This window comes from Nansenia antarctica (assembly GCF_963989245.1).
Source record: "Nansenia antarctica genome assembly, chromosome: 5".
Lineage (NCBI taxonomy): Eukaryota > Metazoa > Chordata > Actinopteri > Argentiniformes > Microstomatidae > Nansenia > Nansenia antarctica.
The window spans coordinates 20,768,987-20,788,972 of NC_137690.1; the positions used below are offsets into that span (position 1 = coordinate 20,768,987).

Below are 19,986 nucleotides of genomic sequence, written 5' to 3' on the forward strand. Positions count from 1 at the left end.
TGATTGACAGAAGTACATTTCTGTTGTATTAGCTAAGAAGAAGAAGAACTGCAGGTTCCAGAATGTCTTGTAGAAAGACATCATATAAGTTGACAGTTTGTTGTTTTTGAGAAATGTGAATTGTACATTGAATTGAAAGTGAATATCTAATAGCTCGTTTTATTGAAAAAGAAAGTGATCACAAGTGTATGTCAGCAGATTTGTATATAAAGAACCTTTCGCTTGATATCACCAGTCCTAGCCATCATTTCAGAAGGTAGAAATACTACACTGTGACTCGTAATGTTGTATGTATGTAATGTTAATAAATAATAGGCACAAACTGGTGTTGCAAAAGGTCAAAACTATAGCTGCATTTACTTCCCTGTGTTTAAATGAGTCCTCTTGCTCTTCTATATTTGACCTACTCCACATTTTCATAGCCTTATCGTAACATGTATTCTTACCAGTAGCAGCTAGTCAAAACCATATAATTTACTGCTTTTTATAAAGCGATAAAAGTAATATTGAGCAGAATTAAGTTCAGCCTACTGGTCCGGCCCTCCACAATAGGTCCTGGTTTCTCATGTGGCCCACTGTGAAAATGAATTGCCCACCTCTGCTCTAGACAGTTAAACACAGCCTTAGCAAGGTGGTGGGGATAGGGACAAGTGAGCAGGTGGAGGGTTTTAATTGCCTTACTACGTTTTATATTGAATTGAAAGTCTTTGAATAACAATTTAAAGTAAGTAAAGAAGCCACAATAGAGTGAAGACATTTCTTCTGAGAAGGGTGAGGTTAATCATTGTCTGTTTCTGATTGTGATCTACCATATGTTGTGTGATAAGGGGACCACAACCCTACTTATCTACAGACCCACCCCAATAACGCCTAGCGCTCAACACAGTGTTGTGTAATTAGGCCATGGCCCTGCTCAGTCAAACCTAGGCAATTCTTGTCGATTAGCGGTATTCAAACATCTTAAAGCCGCAATATGCAGGCAAACTCGGCCCCAAACCAAGCTATGGATGCAAGAATGGCAAGAATGTCATTCCATCTGAACAAAATACGTTGTCCAATGAGTATGTTGGGTTATGATAAACTGTTGTACTCTGCTCATTAGCAATTTAAGTAATATTCTGATTTCTGACATCTTAACTTGAGATGACCACAGTAGGAAATCCTACAGATTGCATGTTTAATGGAGAGAGAGAATGAATAAATCAATAAATAAAGTTTTCATGCTGTCTACATTGTCTTCATTGCAATATGACAACCCTAGGGTACATAAGGTTCAGAGATAGGAAATGTTAGAATAGGTATAGCATAGAGTACAGCACAGTGTTTATTTGTATAGTATAGTATAGTGGATAGTGTACATAGCCTTTATTTATGTAAACCAGCTATTTTCCCTTCTTGTTTTTAGTTTTCTTTCCTAGCACCAGGGGAGCCCCCCCTCCCAAATGTCGTTGTTTGGTACCTGTACTATATCAATGACAATAAAGACCATTCATTCATTCATTCATTCATTCATTCATTCATTCATTCATTCAGTGCGACTGCCAGGATAACATAGGTAAACAGTGCAGGGTATGCCCTACCGGGGCTACTTTTCATTGGTTAACTCCGCCTATTGGTCCCGCCCCTATTTTGGGTATTCTTGGTTTTCATTGCACAGACAGCCGTTCATTCTTCTGACGTCACCTGGGCGCTGGAACTCAGTGACGATGTTGTGGTTGTCCATGCTGCCTCAGACTCAGTACTTGTGTGTAAAGAAGATCTCTTTCTAACTAGTCTCCCTCGCATGGAGTTGCGCGCCGACCCTGTGGTGGCAACCTTGGAGATGTCGGAGACCAAAAGTAAAGATGGCGAGTCGTCGGAGGACGGCGACACGGACTACGAGAGTTTGCCACCTCACGCCTCGTTGACGACCCACATGACAGCAGGCGCCGTGGCGGGGATCCTGGAGCACACGGTGATGTACCCTGTGGACTCTGTCAAGGTGCGGTAGGCTCGCTGCTGAACAGCCCTCTGATCTGAGCTCGCTGTCCCACGATGAGCAACTGTGTTCTAACCTCTTTCATTCGTGAAATGAAGCAGGGGACGAAATATGAAAACCCCTACTTAAGGGAAAGCTAATTGAGCTACCTAGCTATATTAGCTATCCTGGTCAGTCAGTAATGGCTAGCTGTGTAAGACTTGATTTTGCCTTCAGCTAAATATGACTAAATGGTCACTTCGTTTGCATTTGCAAAACAGGAAAACGGCCAACACTTATTCCATTTCAAGCGTACCGGCAGCTACACTTAAGCACGCTCGTCTAGCTCAGTTAGCGAATTAGCCCACGTAGCTTACTGACTTTCTTAGGAATAGATGATCCATGATTTGCCATTAACGTTTGAAACAAGCTTCTGTATTGTGCTATATTGTGAATCACCAGAAACGATCCATCTGCTCTGTCCAATTCTCAATTGATCACACACCCTCTGCTAATGTAACTGTCACACGGGTGAAGGTCACACATGGTTAAGAGGAGCTGTCAGAGGTGTTCCAGGACAGGAATGGGTCAGCTGTAGTTATTAATGGTCAATATTCTTTCTCATGGCTCCATGTTAAATACAGATTATGACATCAAATTGTTTAGACACTAGCTAGTTAAAATCCAATTATTATATACAGTACATAAGTAACGAAGAACCTTAATGCCAGATGCTCTGTATCTGTCTGGTTGTGAACTTTGCTCCATTGCCATGCCCTCTCTCACTACATAGTTACTGTTTTCCAGCTTATTCAATGTAGTTCAGACAACCTTCCGTCTGACCATCTGGCTGAATAACTGCTTCAGCGTAACACTTTTGGCATGACACAACTTTTGGGGGAAAACTCAAAGGATTTAGACTAGTAATTGTGTGTGTGTGTGTGTGTGTGTGTGTGTGTGTGTGTGTGTGTGTGTGTGTGTGTGTGTGTGTGTCTGTGTGTGTGACTGTGTGTGACTGTGTGTAAGTGTGTGTGTGTGTGTGTGTGTGTGTGTGTGTGTGTGTGTGTGTGTGTGCTGTGTGTGTGTGTGTGTGTGTGTGTGTGTGTGTGTGTGTGTGAGAGAGATGGTCTAACTTTTTATATCAGTCAAACCACCAGAATGAGATGACCTGACATGGTGCCAGATAGCCTCTGTGTCTATTCAACAGGCTTACACAAGCCATTGTGGCTACTTCCTGCTCTGTAGCTGCCAGGATTTGCTTGTTGTACCTTTCATGCTGTCTATGTTACCACTGAAGGGTTTAGAACCGAACTGTCTGTCTCCTGTACATCTGGACCCCAGATAGCCCAAATGTTTTTGTTTTGTTTTTACAGGTTGATTAAACTCAGTGGCATTGTCTGGTTGGCAGTTTGGATTCAAGTTTAGGCTATTCGAGTCAAAGGCAGTCATGTTTCTTCAATTTCTCTGAGGCTATTAAGCAATAACAGAAGCAAGGATGAAGAAAGACCAGCCTGGGTGATTTTTTACACACAGCAGAAAATTATTGATTGAATAATGGAAGCTAGGAAACTGTACGGTTGTTGTCTATCCTGCTGTAACAGTGATGTCAGTCAGAAGCAGTATTTAAAAATAAAAATAATAATTGATATAAAAAAACAATGATTCACACCCTGTGAGATTAGGCTTATATTGGATGCATGTGTGTGGCCGCAGGACCTAACCTTATATTTGGAGTGGTGCAGGGAGGGAGTAACCTTTCTGTCTGCTAATAGGGGTGCTATCTTCATGGCCCACAACATTTGTGTAGGTGTTTATGTGGAATCAGCCACATGCAGAAAAAGGGTGTGCACAAATTAAGCTGATTAGTGAACTGTCTTGTAACCTTTGATGTATGTCAAATGCTCTCACATTCATGCACACACACGCTACATATTCATGACTTCCCATGTAAGCTCACACAAACACAGAACCAACTCTCTGGCATCCAGGAATATATGCTCAGGTCTTCACGATTGGGTGATTAACCCCTGCATAAACTCTATGCCTTGTCACTTTCAGAAACAGGGACTCCCTGCCCAAACATCACACATCCTCTATTCATTGTCATACTGGGTGTAGAAAGATTCAACAAACCACTCTTCTTATACTGTTGTTGGTAGAGCCCAGTTGCATTTTGCTCCCTCTCCAGTCCTGCTTTTGTCTCCTGCCCAAATAGGCAGGATGAGCTGGTGCGATTTTTCCACTCCAGTGCCAAATGGGTTCCCTTCCTCCTCGCCTGTAGGAAAAGTGCCATTAATGTTGAAAGATTTTAAATCTTTCTTGACTTGGGCCCCTTTGATCATCACCTGTATGCATGCTCTTGTTGTACTGTGTAATGTCTTATTCTTGACAGGCAGTGGAATCGCATTTATCTGTTGAAAATACATTTTGGAACAGGAATGTTAGCATTAGTTGCAGATTAATGAAATCGGGGAACTCTAGGAATGACATTGTTATGACAACAAGAATTAGATCTGTATGAACTGCCCTGGAAGCGTACACTTTCCAGACAGGTTTGTTATGCTAGGTGCACCATGCATGCTTTCCTAAATATCTATTTTATTTAGCCCTACTTCCTTCTCTGAATTAGGCCCATGTCTTAAGCCCGTCAGGAATGCCTGGTGGTTAACTAAGATCAGTGGCAGTAGAACAACGCAAACAAATGACTCATTGTGTGATGCAGCAAAATTATTTCTGCTAAATGTTTGAAAAGTTAGCGTACTGAGATTCAGTATCCAGGTTAGTGACTATTTGTATTCGTCTTGAAGGGAGAAAATAGTGTAAGCTACACAATTGAGTCAGTTCATCAAGTTTGTGCTCATTCCAATCAATAGTTTCCTGTTTCGTTGGCACCGCAAAGCCAGAAAGAGTGGCCATTTTAATTGCATGAGGCATTGTAACGTCTCTGAGAGACACACCAGCCAGAATAAAGCTAGCTCTGTCTTGTCGAGTAGCCTAGGCTCATGATTTCAGACAGAAGCAGGAAAAGTCTATGCTTGGCTGAGCCCAGTACTGAATGAACATTAGGGCTAGGCCTATGAGAAGTAGTTGAATAACAGTAAAAAATGATTCATCTCATTCTCTAGGCCTATTCTTTTTCACCACTGTGTGCTTGTTTACATTGCATGTTTTAAAACATGCTTCATATACAGTACGTGGCACTGAGGGAGCTTGTACTCACTTGTACTCACTTGGCTCTCTGACATGGGATGCCAGGCTGTCTATTACTTGGGCTGTGGTCCAACAGTATCAGTATTACTGTTACAGATCCTTGCTCCACCCCCCGCAGGGGGCTGAGGAGGCACTGTTACCCATCACGGTGGATCTACACCTCGAGCCAGTGCTCAGGTGAAGGTTTTTTGCCCTCCGAGCTCAAGTAATTTTTTCTATGGGCCGTTTTAGAAAGCTCACTGCTATTGTGCTGACATAATCCCATGTTAAGTTGTGGTGGGTTATCTCTAGAGCAAAGCTGTTAAGTAGGTGGAATTACTTGGATAAGGAGGCTGCATGAGGAGTTCAAGAAGATGGGATAATTACTTGTTTTGAGGTAGCATAAATCAATCATACAACATTCATGATCTCATTTGAGAAAGAGCTTAAACAAAAGGTTGATTTGTAAAAGGCTTTTGTTCAGTTGTTAGACAAACTTTAGCTCCTCTGTTGGATTTGTATGTAGGCTATCCCTCAACTTCCAATTGTGTCTTAAGGAAATGAAATGTAGGGCCTATATTTTATTGTTGAGGAAAAGGAAGGAAACACAGGGCAATATGCTGAGGAAGATAGACATGTCCCGTCTCTTCAGCTGCCCTACATTTTGGGCCAAATAAAAACATGCTTTGTGTTATAACTTGGCATGGTAGAGTATAACAAGAGCTGCCACAGCCCCCGACCCCAGGTCTGGGAGAGACACGCATCACGGCACAAGTGCTGCCAAGAACACACACTGACAGGGAAGCATCAAAGGAGAGAGACAGTACCCTCAGACATAGAAGTTATGCAAGGTGTATGGGTTGGGATACGGACATTCAGTGTACTCTGTACTATGAAGGAGGATGAAATGTAGGATGAAAGTTCCTCACATTCCTTCCTTCATGTTTCTCCAGACAAGGATGCAGAGCCTGCAGCCGGACCCTAAGGCCCAGTACCGCGGTGTCTATGAGGCTCTGAGGAGGATCGTAAAGACTGAGGGGCTCTTCAGACCGCTGAGAGGTCTCAACATCACTGTGATGGGAGCTGGCCCCGCCCATGCCCTCTACTTCGCCTGCTATGAACGGGTCAAGCGCAAACTCAGCGATGTCATTCAGAATGGAGGAAACAGTCACATAGCCAATGGTACAGTCATATTTCTCTGAGAGGTTATCGATTCTGCTTATGGCTTCGATTCTTTATCGATCCCCTTATCGATTCCTGATAATTTTTTGGTGTGGAAAAAAGTAGGCCTACACAGGTTTTCTGCGTCAACGCAGCTGTTTTATTGTCTTGAGTCTCTGAACACAGAGTAGAATGTCTGTCTGCCTAAGAACATTTGCACATGTTAAAATGAATTACAATGCTCTTTTTCTTAAATAGATATTACTTGGAAAACAAATAATAATTTAAAAAAAACTATTCTTCTTGAGAAAAACAAGCATGTATGCCTACAACATTTGAATAAATTACAATACTCGTTTTCAAAAGGGGAGAAGCTTGAACCAAATATAAAATGTAACTAGCACATAAAATAAACAATTATTCTTTAGAATTTAGAAGGTGTGGCTAAAACAATATCATGTGAAGTCTGATGTCTGTCCTATTTAGAAAGGAGGCTACAGTGCAGCCAGCAGTATCATTATGCCATACATACTGATAAAATTAAACTATGCATTTTACTTATTAAAATATATTTTCAGTTGTCTCATTAATTGGAAGAGTAACTTCATAATATAATTACCAAATTACCATATAATAAACCAATGGAACATTTACATACAACTTCAAGTGAGTTACTATAGAACTTACTGCAAGATATGAATAACATTAGTATATGCCAGTTTCCTTGACCTCACTTGAGACAAAGACTACTTTGGTAGTACTATCTGGCACGGAGCGCAAAGTGTCAATGGTGCGTTTATTCAGTGGCAGAGACGTACAGGTCATCTACCATTTAGAATCCTCAATGTTGCACTTCGTCTGACACATTTTAAATAGATAACATGCTACATCATCAGCTTTCATCAAAATTAATTGCTAACCTTGGAGGCGTACGATTCCAATGGATCAAACTATTTGTTACCGGTTTTCGATTCCCATCCCTACTCAGACAGTATAATACTTAGCTTGGTTAGAATCAATTTACCATTTTTTTCATGTATCACAGGCTACTATGTTGTAATGGGGATGGTTCATAACTGATAATTAAGGGTGGCAGAGAGTGTGGATATCTTTAAACGAAAGCTTAAGATACCTTTTTTAGCCTGGCTTTTATCTAGTGTTTATCTCAATTTGCACTTTCTACTCCTATTTCTTATCTCCTATCTTGTTTTATTCATGATTTTATTATATTGTATCTTTTTTTTATCTATTTCTTGTCTCCTATCTCTTGTTTTATTGTATTTTATTTACTATTGTTTTTATGTTCAGCACTTGGAGTAGCATTTAATGCATGACTTGTGCTATATAAATAAAGTTTGATTGATAATAATAATGATTCTGGTCTTTGTCCCAACCAGGACTGGCAGGTAGTGTGGCCACTGTTCTGCATGATGCAATCATGAACCCAGCTGAAGGTAAGGCTTTCAAAGTGTGACTTTCTCCTATGAATAATAATAATAATAATAATAATAATAATAATAATAATAATAATAATAATTTAAAAACATCACTGTTTTTGCTACCATGTCTCACTCTGTTGTTGATGTGATTTTGAGGTGTTTATTGGCTTCTGTGTATTTATGAAAGTTCTTCTGTTTCCCTACCTGGATGGTGCTATTGGTCCTTCATGGGTCAGTGGTGAAGCAGAGGATGCAAATGTACAACTCTCCGTATCGGGGCCTATTGGACTGTGTTCGGACAATACGGCACACTGAGGGGCTTGCAGCCTTCTACCGCAGCTACAGCACACAGCTGACAATGAACATCCCCTTCCAAGCAGTTCATTTCATGACTTATGAGCTGATGCAGGAACAGCTCAACCCTCATAGACAGTACCACCCCGGCAGCCACATACTGTCTGGCGCCGCAGCGGGGGCCGTGTCTGCAGCCGTAACCACCCCACTGGACGTTTGTAAGACCCTGCTCAACACACAGGAGAACGTAGCGCTCAACTCCATGCACATCAGTGGCCACCTCACAGGCATGGCCAACGCCTTCAGGACAGTGTATCGCCTTGGCGGCCCATGGGCTTTCTTCAAGGGCATCCAGGCCAGAATCATATACCAGATGCCCTCCACTGCCATCGCGTGGTCAGTCTATGAGTTCTTTAAGTACTTCCTGACCAAGCAACAACTGGAGCGAGAGGCTGGGACAGGCTCAGTCTGATGAAGGGGTGTGTGTGTGTGTGTGTGTGTGTGTGTGTGTGTGTGTGTGTGTGTGTGTGTGTGTGTGTCTGTCTGTCTGTCTGTGTGTGTGTGTGTGTGTCTGTCTGTGTGTGTCTGTCTGTGTGTGTCTGTGTGTGTGTCTGTGTGTGTGTGTGTGTGTCTGTGTGTCTGTGTCTGTGTCTGTGTCTGTGTCTGTGTCTGTGTCTGTGTCTGTGTGTCTGTGTCTGTGTGTGTGTGTGTGTGTGTGTGTGTGTGTGTCTCGGTGTGTGTGTGGGGTCGACTACACCTGCATTGGAGGCTCCAGGCCCCCAGTGGAATCAATGCAAAACGCCTCATCGTGGAGGCAATGTTGCGTTCCCCTTGTTTGTTTGTGTGCTGTTGTGTAATAATCTCAAGTGTGTTCTCTCAAAAGGGAAGTCACTGCAATGGAGGAAGTTTCAAAGACTTTCTGTGGGAGGGGTACGTGGCACTCCTTAGCCTTCACTAATGTTCCCTAGCCCGTTACGTTGTTTGTTTTTCACAGCGATGTACTTCATTAGACGAGTGGAGGCTGTTACATGAACAGGAAACGCACAATAATGTTACTCGTCTTTCTGGAAAAGCAAACAAGAGAAAAGGCATCTTCATATGGCAGCACGCCTCTTTTTCCCTCAAACTCCCCATTTATTACGCACACAACACTCCCAACTCTGTCTAGCTATGTATGGTGACTCTGTACAATGCATGTATTTGTACAGATTATGTTTGGCTTCATACATATGTTTATAGATCTGATATGGGAACTTTTTATTTATTTTATTTCCTTTCCAGGGCTTGCATTTTAAGGATTCAGAAGACAGACTTGGCTGTTTGCTTGTTTTATTTCCTCGTGTATTTATAAAGGACTGCTTGATTGAACACATTCCTGAGTTTCGCTGCACAGTAAACACGGAACAATTGAGCTTTCAAAAGTGCCTCTTAAGTGTAGAAGGCTGCCTCAACTTCAAAGCTTTTTGTCAAAGTCGCTGAAAGAATGGAGTGGACAGGACATTGTTACCCTCATCATCCATTAAGGCCTTGTTATCATTGTTGATTAGGCCTAGATCATATGTTAGCTCTTCATTCTAGGAAAGGCTCTTCATAGCTCTTCTTTCTAGGAAAATGTATCGTAGAAAACCACTCCTGTCAGAAAGAAATGTACTGATATAGGAATGTATTCATTGTTCAGAAGGATTGGTGTCATTCAATGTCGACAACCTATAGTCTGAGCTGAACTTCAGCTTGGCCCTCAACAGGGCAGGGATGTTTTGAGTTGTGGGAAGGACAGTTGTGAGATGCCCTTGCTCAACCCCTAAATGTTCTGTGTGGCTTCACTTTAGACAAGTCCTCAGTCGAACCTCCATGACTCCCAAAGTTATCTGAACGTAATCCTGCGATTGATATTGTTAGCAATGTTTCCCACTTTGACCACAAAGTGATTTGCCTCCTTTTCCTGAGAGGTTGTTGCGATCCCTCTCAATATCACGTGTGTATAGGCCGTACCGGCCCAAATATCTGCCTTGTTTGAGCACAGTACTATGCTCTAGAATCACGCACAATAATAGTAACTTAGTATAAATGATATAAAGGTGGTATATGTTGCAGAGAAAAGTATATATTTTTGAGCGACTGTTTCCCAGGCACTTCATTATGCAGGTCCAAAAGTGGACCAAATGTCTGCACCAATCCTGTTGGAGGCTGCCGGAATAGATGGTCTCGTCTCTGCATTGACACATCTGTGATGTTGTTCAGATTTTGCTTTTGATTTAATTATTTTACTTTACGTGATTTACATAGTTTAAATCTATTGATGATTAGACATGAAGTTCTAACTGATTCATTCTGGAACACTCGCCAGTCAATGTTCCTAACAGCAGAATGTGGATGTGTGGGAATGAGTGCCAGTTAATAAGAGGAGTTGGGCACTCTCTGTGACCAGGGGACCAGTACTAATGGCTGACTAGATCAGCTGGTTTTTCCCCCCTGTCCCACTTTTAGTCACATACTTCCTGTGCTCTCTCCGCTCTCTTCCCAGCCTTTTGGCTCTGCATTTTCCACTCAGAAGTCTGACATTCCTCCAGATATTGCTGTAATCCACAAAGCTGCAAGATTTGTTTGTTTGCTTTTAATTAAATGCTTACTTTTTATTTTCTTTCACCAGTGAAGTACAGATAATTCTGTGAGATTTCCAACAGTCATAACCCGTCTGAAATGTAGGTCTATTCTTCGTTAAAATCCCAAAGATATGCATTGTATTGTATGCTTCTCACTTGCAAACCTGTCATTTTAAAGTTCAACGGCAGTAGTGAAACCATCTGTGAACAGAGTATTCACACCTGTACTCATGCTTGTAGGCAGGGCTCTTATTCCAACCATCGTCTCGAGCTTTTGCACCTTGAACTTCATTTAAGCTTGTCAATTAACTGTCAGTTGGCTTTTTGCCATATGATGTTTGAAAGTCACTGTGTTGCCTCAGATTCCATGAAGGGTAGTGAATTAACTGTGTGACAACTGTGTAGCAGATGGGCTGTGGTCAAACCGAAGATGTTGCAGTATTTGTGAAGGAGAGAGAAGATGGCATAACCATCTACACACATCTCCATAACTACATTACTCTCTTTGTTTAATTATGTTTTAACTCGCCTCACCATTTTCTGTCAGACTTGTGTTTGAGTGGTGTTGCAGCATAGTTTATGAAAATGTCAAAGCAAATATGCAAGTAATATTGTTTTCTTTGAAGTTAAAGGAAGAACAACTGCAAATTACACTTAACAATCTTGGAACATGGGAACATGAAAACAAGACGACAATTGACTGATGTCTTGATAGCATATATTGATACTATAAATGTAAACGCACAGTACACATGTATAACGTGACCTTTCTCTTCATTGCCTTTTATTCAATTTGTAATGAATCCATGCCTCACAAATGCTAGTCATTCAGTTTGCTGAATTCCTTACTTTTAAAGCACTCACTTGAATTTCAAGCCTTTTAAAGACATTTTACTTAAACTACTGAATTAATTTAACTATATTTGGTAGAAAGGGGCTTATGTTGATAAAAAATATTAGATATATGGATATGATTAAGTAATACACTCACCGAACACTTTATTAGGAATATACTATACTAGCTTTGCTCTCAAAACAGCCTCAATTCTTCTTGGCATTGATCTCATAAGACCGTGGAAACATTCTTTTGAGATTCTGGTCCGTGATGACATGATTGCATTCAAGCTGTGAATCTCCCGTTCTACCACATCCCAAAACTGTTCTATTGGATTCAGATCTGGTGACTGGGAAGAACACTGAACTCACTGTTAGGGCTTTCACACAGGCAAAGAACCGTGCCGGTTCGCATTCGCATTCGGAAACCTCCGAACGTTGGCGCTGTCTGGCGAACGAGCCCGCGTTCATACCAGTGTATCATTCATACCAGTGTATCGTTCATACCAGTGTATCGTTCATACCAGTGTATCGTTCATACCAGTGTATCTGTTCATACCAGTGTATCATTCATACCAGTGTATCGTTCATACCAGTGTATCGTTCATACCAGTGTATCGTTCATACCAGTGTATCTGTTCATACCAGTGTATCATTCATACCAGTGTATCATTCATACCAGTGTATCATTCATACCAGTGTATCGTTCATACCAGTGTATCGTTCATACCAGTGTATCGTTCATACCAGTGTATCGTTCATACCAGTGTATCGTTCATACCAGTGTATCGTTCATACCAGTGTATCGTTCATACCAGTGTATCGTTCGCCAGACAGCGCCAACGTTCGGAGGTTTCCGAATGCGAACGCGAACCGGCACGGTTCTTTGCTGGTGTGAAAGCCCTATGTCATGTTCACTAAAAACTGTTTGAGATGACTTTTGCTTTGTGACCTGGTGCATTATTGTGGCCATGAAGGGATGCACATGGTCAGCAACAATACTCAAATAGGCTGTGGCATTCAAGCGATAATTGATTGGTATTAACTAGGGCTGCACGATTTGGGGAAAAAATCGAATTGCGATTATTTGGACAGATATCGCGATTGCGATTAATTTGCGATTATTATTTTTTTAAATAGCAAAAAAAAAAAAAAAGGAAAAAAAAACGTTTTTGTAAAGTGTGGCCATATCTCCGGCTAGGAAGGTCGTATCAACGTGCAGTTTGTTTGTACGTCTTCAGGGGACTTAGAGGCTCCCTCCTCTAGCACCCCCACAGCCCGAGCTACGAGTGAAAGAACTAAACTTACATTGGGTTGCTTTAAAGTTGGGTTGCTTTAAAATCAAGCTTCAGATTAAAACATGTGATGGAGCATTACTAACCTGACTCAGGTGGTTTGTTTCACACAACCATCTAGGAAAGCTTAATTGGAAGCTGTTTGGAAAAGGGCAGGTACTTTCAAAAAATACTTGGCAGGTGATTGGATGAATCTATCTATTTTCAGAGAGCATTACCACATGATACCATCAAACTACTTCTGCTGAAGCCATTATCCACCATGAATGTTGCTATTGCTAGCTACCGAAACGTGGGCGTTTCACGTGCGATGTTGTTGGTGTGCGTTCATTGACGTTGACGTTCATTGACGTTCACGTTCATTGTTGACGTTCATTGTTGACGTTCATTGACGTTGACGTTCATTGACGTTGAATCCGACGCGCTGTATGACGTATCCCATACGGGTAGTGGTGGTCTAGTGAGTTGGACTTGTGATCGGAAGGTTGTGTGAGTTCAAATCCCGCCTGAAACCACACCACTACTAGTGTGCCCTTGAGTAAGGCACTTAGCCCTCAGTTACTCCAGGGGGAATGTCCCTGTAATTCGTAATTGTAAATCGCTTTGGATTAAAAGCGTCAGCTAAATAGCAAAAAAAAAAAAAAAAAAATCGCAGGCAAATCGCAGGCTTTGCGATTAGCTAATCGCATAATTTCAAATCGCGATTTCGATTTAAAATCGATTAATCGTGCAGCCCTAGTATTAACAGGCCCAAAGTGTGCCAAGAAAACAATCCCCACACCATTACACTACCTGAATGAATGGGAGGGTGTACAGGTGCTTCTAAAGTGTTCGATGAGTGTATATCAGTGAGTCAGAAGTAGGTTACCTTATTTTACCTCACTCCTGGTCATTTACTTTTTCATCAAAGCCTTATTCATATAGCCCAAGTTACTTGGTATCTAGAGCTCTGTCCAGTGGGGAATCTCTTAAACCTTGCTTATTTATCAGACTCGACCCTGAGATCATTTCATTTAATTAATCTTAGTGTTATGAGTGCGACCCATGGCTTTGGAGTGTCATCTTGTCCGGGGATGTTCATCATGTAACATTTTTGCTGCTTTCTTTTGCGCACAACAAAAATGATATGGAAACTGGGATGAATAATGAGTATAGAGTGCCATCTACAGTAAAGAATGTTTTACATTTGGTAAAGAGGACCATGCAAATCTTGAATGACTGTGGTATTGCTGCTACAGTATGTAACACTGGAGCTGAAATAAAATGCAAGTGATCAATGTTGTGACTAGTGGACGAGTCTATTCTTTTACATTAGGCTATCTTAGGAAAAGTGACAATATGACAGAACACTCCCATGAAAAATGGCTCTAACACACCAATATATCATACACCAGTACATTATCATTTATAGAATTGAACCTCTTGGTCTAGGTATCTAAAGCTTTTCTCAACAGACAAGCCTGGTAAGCCAAAGTGAGATAAAGGGACAAAAAGGGATGTGCCCTTATAGACATATACACCAATCGGTGTCTGAGGAAGGCCAGATCAAGGACTCCACACCCCAGACCCGGACTGTTCACCCTGCTCCCATCTGGCAGCCGATACCAGAGCACCCAGCCTGGGACCAAAACGTTCTGTGGCAGCTCTTACCCCATGGCCTTAAGACTGATTAACAATCAGATATCCTGATTACCAATGACTCTCACAAACACTTACCAACATGTTTCTATTGACTTTTCACATTGAGTCTAGACTGCTGCTATCTGTCAGATAATGTATACTATTGTATTTTCTATGGTCCACTACCACCTAGGCTTATATTGTTAATCTATTGCTAATAACCAGTTTTTGTATTTTTTGTATTTATATATAATTTATATATATATTTAGTTGGCTGGATTTTTTGCATTTACCTTTTGATTGTGTTTTGTATATAACACTGTTGAGGCCAGCTCCATGTGAAGTGAATGTGAATCTCACTGCTCTGCTCTGAATATGGAGTGAATTTGCGCTTAGCATAAAGACAGCCTATAGAGGGCACCATAATACTAGGTTTACCTCAAACATGGCTAGAAACTCTCAAGTAGTAATACTGAACTTGTGTGTTGTTGGGGAAGATAATGAATTATTACCTAGAATTGTTATAAAATATTCACTGCCCACAATTAACAAGTATACTGTGTTTGGTCAGCTGAGGTGTAGAATGAGAAAATATATATCTAAACATATTTGTTCAATATTATATTTTAATAGATTCATGATCAACCACACACAGAGAAGTGTCTTGTAGTGTATTGGAATGTTTTTATTCAACTATGAATTGTGTTTAGATTTCAAAGGGTGAGATTATAGTATAATGAGATTATACTTAATGAAGTGTGATGATTTTATGACATCCTTAGAAGTGATTAGCTAAGGTGACGCATGGGGTCAATGGTATTTTGCCACTACAGTTAGAGCTGAGATGAGGCAGCCAAAGAAAAGGTCACAATTTGTACACATTTTAAACATACTTAAGTCTCTGGAGCTATCAATATAATAGCATCTAAGATGCTACGTGTCTCATGTCCTGAAATTCTTACATGTTCTTAGACACGTACACACCTTGTGGGCCTGTTTTCCCTTTTGTGTTTTGTTTTTCTTTGCCCAATGAGCTGTCTGTTTATCTGAAGTCTACAATGAAAAGCCCCGCTGCCCATGTCGCTGTCCTGGTAATACTGCTCTCTAATCACTGTATCTGCAGTAAACTGGCCCACCACTTTGTATCTCTGACTTGGAGATAAGGCCATTGAAGGTTTTCAAGAGACAGGACACACACACACACACACAATCGCTTATGCTAACACATGGACACACACAAATACAAACACTTTGCTTACGACTTAGTGTACGGCTGCGTGGCTGCACCTACTGTACAATCAATGTCATCTGACGAGTCGGATGCAAGGGTATATCTACTGTTGATGGGAGAAGAAAGGAGCTGTGCTGGTACCGTAACATCAGGGATCCAGTTTCATCAACTGCTCAGGGAAGTTTATGACTCTATCCTTGTGCAAGGATCTGGGCTGTTTTAAATCGCCTTATCAGCTCCAGCAAATTTGTTAGCCAGTCACGGCATATTGGACCACTGACAATGCCTGTCTTTGTTGGGAAGTTGGGTTCCCCCCTGTCTTTAAAGAAGGAAATCTGTTTGTTGTCCAAAGCATGACTGGATACCATGAAGAGCAGCATGATGGCTTCACGACCACACTGTTTGCTGGATCTTAAGGGCCAATCAGATGCATGAGAAGATAAGAAAGACAAAGTTAAGCACTGTAGAGGCAATATAGAGGCAGAGTTATTCTTTGCATAACATAAACTTGGTCTCCCAGAGCAAAATCTTGTATTCATTTATTTTCTATTGTCAGCTGTTTGACAACTGATTGAGCATACTGCACTGAAACCTTACTTGACCCAGTTATCACTTTACAGCAGTGGAGGCTCCTCCATAGAGGTGGAGGAGGCCTGGCCTCCCCAATAATTTGAGAGAAGAGAGAGAGATTTAAAAAAGCAATAATTATATTTATTTTATTTATTTAACAAAAAACATATATATATATATTTATATTATTTCCGTTTTGTTCATAAATCTGAAGTTTTCCATGGCTAAAACCCAATATTGCAATTGTAAAGCACCTACAGGCCAGAATCCCTATCCGTTTGTATTGAGGGAGGCCAGGCCTCCCCCAGGAAAGTGGTTTCTCATAGAAGTCAATGTAATGCAATTTTTTTCATGGCAATGTGATTGGCCAAATCACTGAAAATGGGTGGGCAGAGGAGGCCTGGCCTCACCATGCATTGAGTCCAGGGCTGAAAGATTGACATTTTGTTCGTCCAATCACATGAAGCCATTTTGAGAATTCGCCAGTCACTTCAGTCAAAGAAACACTCGCCATAGTGGCTACTATGCAGGACACGTCTAGAACACCCATGGCTATTGTCCCTGAAAATAATAGCCCATTTGGCCAAATACTTTTGCTTAAAATGACCTCGGAAGTCGGTGAGATTCTGGCGCGATTTATACATCGAATAGGTAGACAACATTTAGGATTTATTGAACAGTTTTATTTTTAATGTAGTCGATTTCGTTTTATTACAAGTCAATTTAATATTCTTCTATAAGAACAGGGAACATTCCATCGCGAGTGAAGCGAGCAAGCGGAAAAAAATTGGCCTCCTCAATTCTGGAAGTCACCAGCCTCCACTGCTTTACAGTTATTAAGATACCAGATCAAATACAGATTTCTTTACATGCTAGTTTGCTTGTCATGTCACTCAGCTAGGGTACACTACTTCACTTACCAAGCATTAGGCCTATTGTAAAATGATTGATCTATTTGTCTGTAACAGCTAGTGTACTTATTTTATTTGGTCAACATCTCCAGGTTTACCACAATTATGTATCTTTTTACAATAGGATTGGGGCATTTTGTCACTGTACGTTTGTGTTCTGAGTGTGGTATATTTGTGCACAAAATATTTGGTTACACAACTTTGCCTCATTGATATAACTGACATGACCATGTGCTTCTCCCAGTTCATCATGTTCCAGTGTGATAGGAAATGCACTTAAAATCCCACCTGGGAACACCACCACTAGTGTGCCCTTGAGTAAGGCACTTAGCCCTAAATTACTCCAGGGAGACTGTCCCTGTAATCTCTCATTGTAAGTCACTTTGGATAAAAGCATCTACTAAATGGTTAAAATGTCAAATGTAAACTTAATGTTTACATGCTTAATGGCTCCATGAGTGTTTTCCTACTGTAGATCAAGATAGGGGTTCAGTCACTACATAGGTTAGTGTACTGAGACATCCCCCCTCCAACAGACTTTGGAAAAGCCAGTTTGTCCAGGTGGTGGGGAGACACAAAGACACTCCCTCTGTCTGAATCAAGAGAAAGATGATGTGAGTGGAGGAAGAGACAGACTAGGCGGAGGTTGTTTAACTCTACTGTGTTTGTGAATCAATGTACCGTGTCCCTCTCAGCTCCTGGAAGTGCAGGCGTCACAATGGCAAGTGGGGTAATAATAGTTCTAACCTTCAGCTATGCCCATCAACAAGCTCCTTTATCTGATGGGCATGTTCTTTTACACCATGTTGCCTGAGACACACTGAGAGATACTGTCCGATTTCTTATCCCGTCAAAACAGATGCTATCATCTCCCTTCACATCTAATTACCTGTGTACATCAACGGCCTTGTTCACATAACGTAAGGCTGTCTACTGTTTGATATCCACTTTTGTTATTTGATCAGCTGAATGGAATTTAGTCATCACTTTTAAACATATTCTGTCACCTAGAGCAGTTTTGCGAATTTCACTTCAAACTGGCATTCCGATGATGTCATATAATGGATGCCACTTGACAGACGCAGTGACAGTCTTCTCCATAATAGCCAATTGCCTTGGTGATGAGATATCAAGTGATGATATCAAGTGATATCTGCTAATCAGCCTTGATAGATTCAACATAGATGTCATAACCTGCCAGGCAATCGATTGCTTACCTTTGGCAGTACTGTTGGTAATTTACAGTCGGTTCAACAGTCTGAGATACTCAACCCTCCAAATGAGCTTAGCTCTTAACAAACCACAACAGTTTCAGCACTTAGTAGCTATGATCATCAGTCACTGTCTATCCTATACAGACAGTGTTACACAGAGGAGAGAGCCCTTTGAGGGATGTTCGGATGAATTTACTCTTTTGAGTGCATCCAAGCAGTGCAGAGAGAGTCAACATAGCACAGGTGTGGAACCCAGACCTGCCCTTGCGTGTGCCACGTTGACAGACAGGTGAATTCTGCAGGAATGGAACAGGCAAAACTACACAAGGAACGGCAAACAGCTCTATAGAATAGTCGAAAAAGGAAGAGTCTATGATAATAAGATGTGCAACATTAATAATTAACTTAATGTCATTTTAGGCCTCATTTGAATTCAAAATATACAATTCTCTACAATCATGCTTTCTTATATATCGTATTATTTATTTGTGTAAGCACTCATTGAAATGGAAAATATATTTACACTGATTAGTGTGGTAAACCTACCTGGGTGGAGTTACGTCCAAGCTCCACCATGGCCATCGAGCGTTGCGTCAGATGTGCGTTGCGTCCGGAATTGGGATCAAATGCATTGTAATCAATGAAAGGTGCTCCACTACCTGCGTTGCGTCAGCGTTGCGTTGCGTCCGACGGCTGCGATGGCTGCGTCAAAAGTAAACATTCGGTTTGATTTTTGAAGGTGAACGCATGCGTCATAATGAGATCAATTCTATATTGACTGGTGAACTTGCAAACAACACGCTCACAGGCTCACTCGAAGGGGAGAAGAAGTTTAACTTATTGTGTCAACAATATCTAGTTTTCGTTTTTTTTCATAACACCAACTTGACGTTTAAAGTACCCACTCGATTTAATAAACAACAGTTTAACGATCACTAAAATCAACCACTCATTTGAGGATTGGATTCACTCACTTCTCGTTTGCCGGATGGCCTTCCTCCCATCCCACTTCTAACACCAGTGTAGTGAACGGGAACTGGTAGTTCGAACCCTGATCGGCGGTTATGCGGGGGGTCGAACCCTGATCTCCCGCATAACCGCCGGCCGCGCTAACCACAACACCAAGAGAGTTAACTCCCTTGGTGGAGCTGCTAACGGACCTCATACAGGTTCGTTACAATACTTTCGTTTTAGCTCATGTTCAAAAGCAAGAACTGTGTGTTCATCTTGTTATGTGTAGTTATGTGTTTTTTAGCATGTCGATGTTCTCTCAGCATGTTGTGATGTTAATAAAATACAGTTTAGACGTTCGTAGCGATGTGTTTTAGCCGCTAGCTGTTAGCAGCGTTTGCAGCTATGGCTATGTTTAGTCACTTTTCTCCCATTCAGTGTTTGAGGTGTACAACATTCAAATACGCCTGTCGTTTTCACATTTTCTCCGATTTCAATGTATGGCACATCATTTGAAAGCTTACAATCTGTTTAGCACATGTAACAATTGAAAAATGACTTTGCCTTCTGGTTGCACATTTCACCAGGAGCTGTCACATATTGGTTGTTGGTTATAAGCGGGTCTCGAGGGGAGTGGCTAAGCGGTACTGTCTATCGCTGAGGATGCGTACTGTCCTGTGGAGTTTACCGCAATTCTGCACTGGGGGGTGGGTGCAG

At 41.3% G+C, this 19,986-nt stretch overlaps 1 protein-coding gene across 1 annotated transcript; it reads left to right on the top strand.

Annotated features, from left to right (window-relative positions):
* Positions 1–1,773: 1,773 nt before the first annotated feature.
* On the top strand, positions 1,774–8,512 carry slc25a37 (solute carrier family 25 member 37; the record flags this gene model as incomplete). The annotated part of the gene is made up of 4 exons (XM_080532136.1): positions 1,774–1,981; positions 6,100–6,328; positions 7,705–7,761; positions 7,983–8,512. The coding sequence occupies exons 1-4, from the start codon at positions 1,784–1,786 to the stop codon at positions 8,510–8,512; spliced, it is 1,014 nt and encodes a 337-aa protein (XP_080388262.1). The 5' UTR covers positions 1,774–1,783.
* Positions 8,513–19,986: the final 11,474 nt, after the last annotated feature.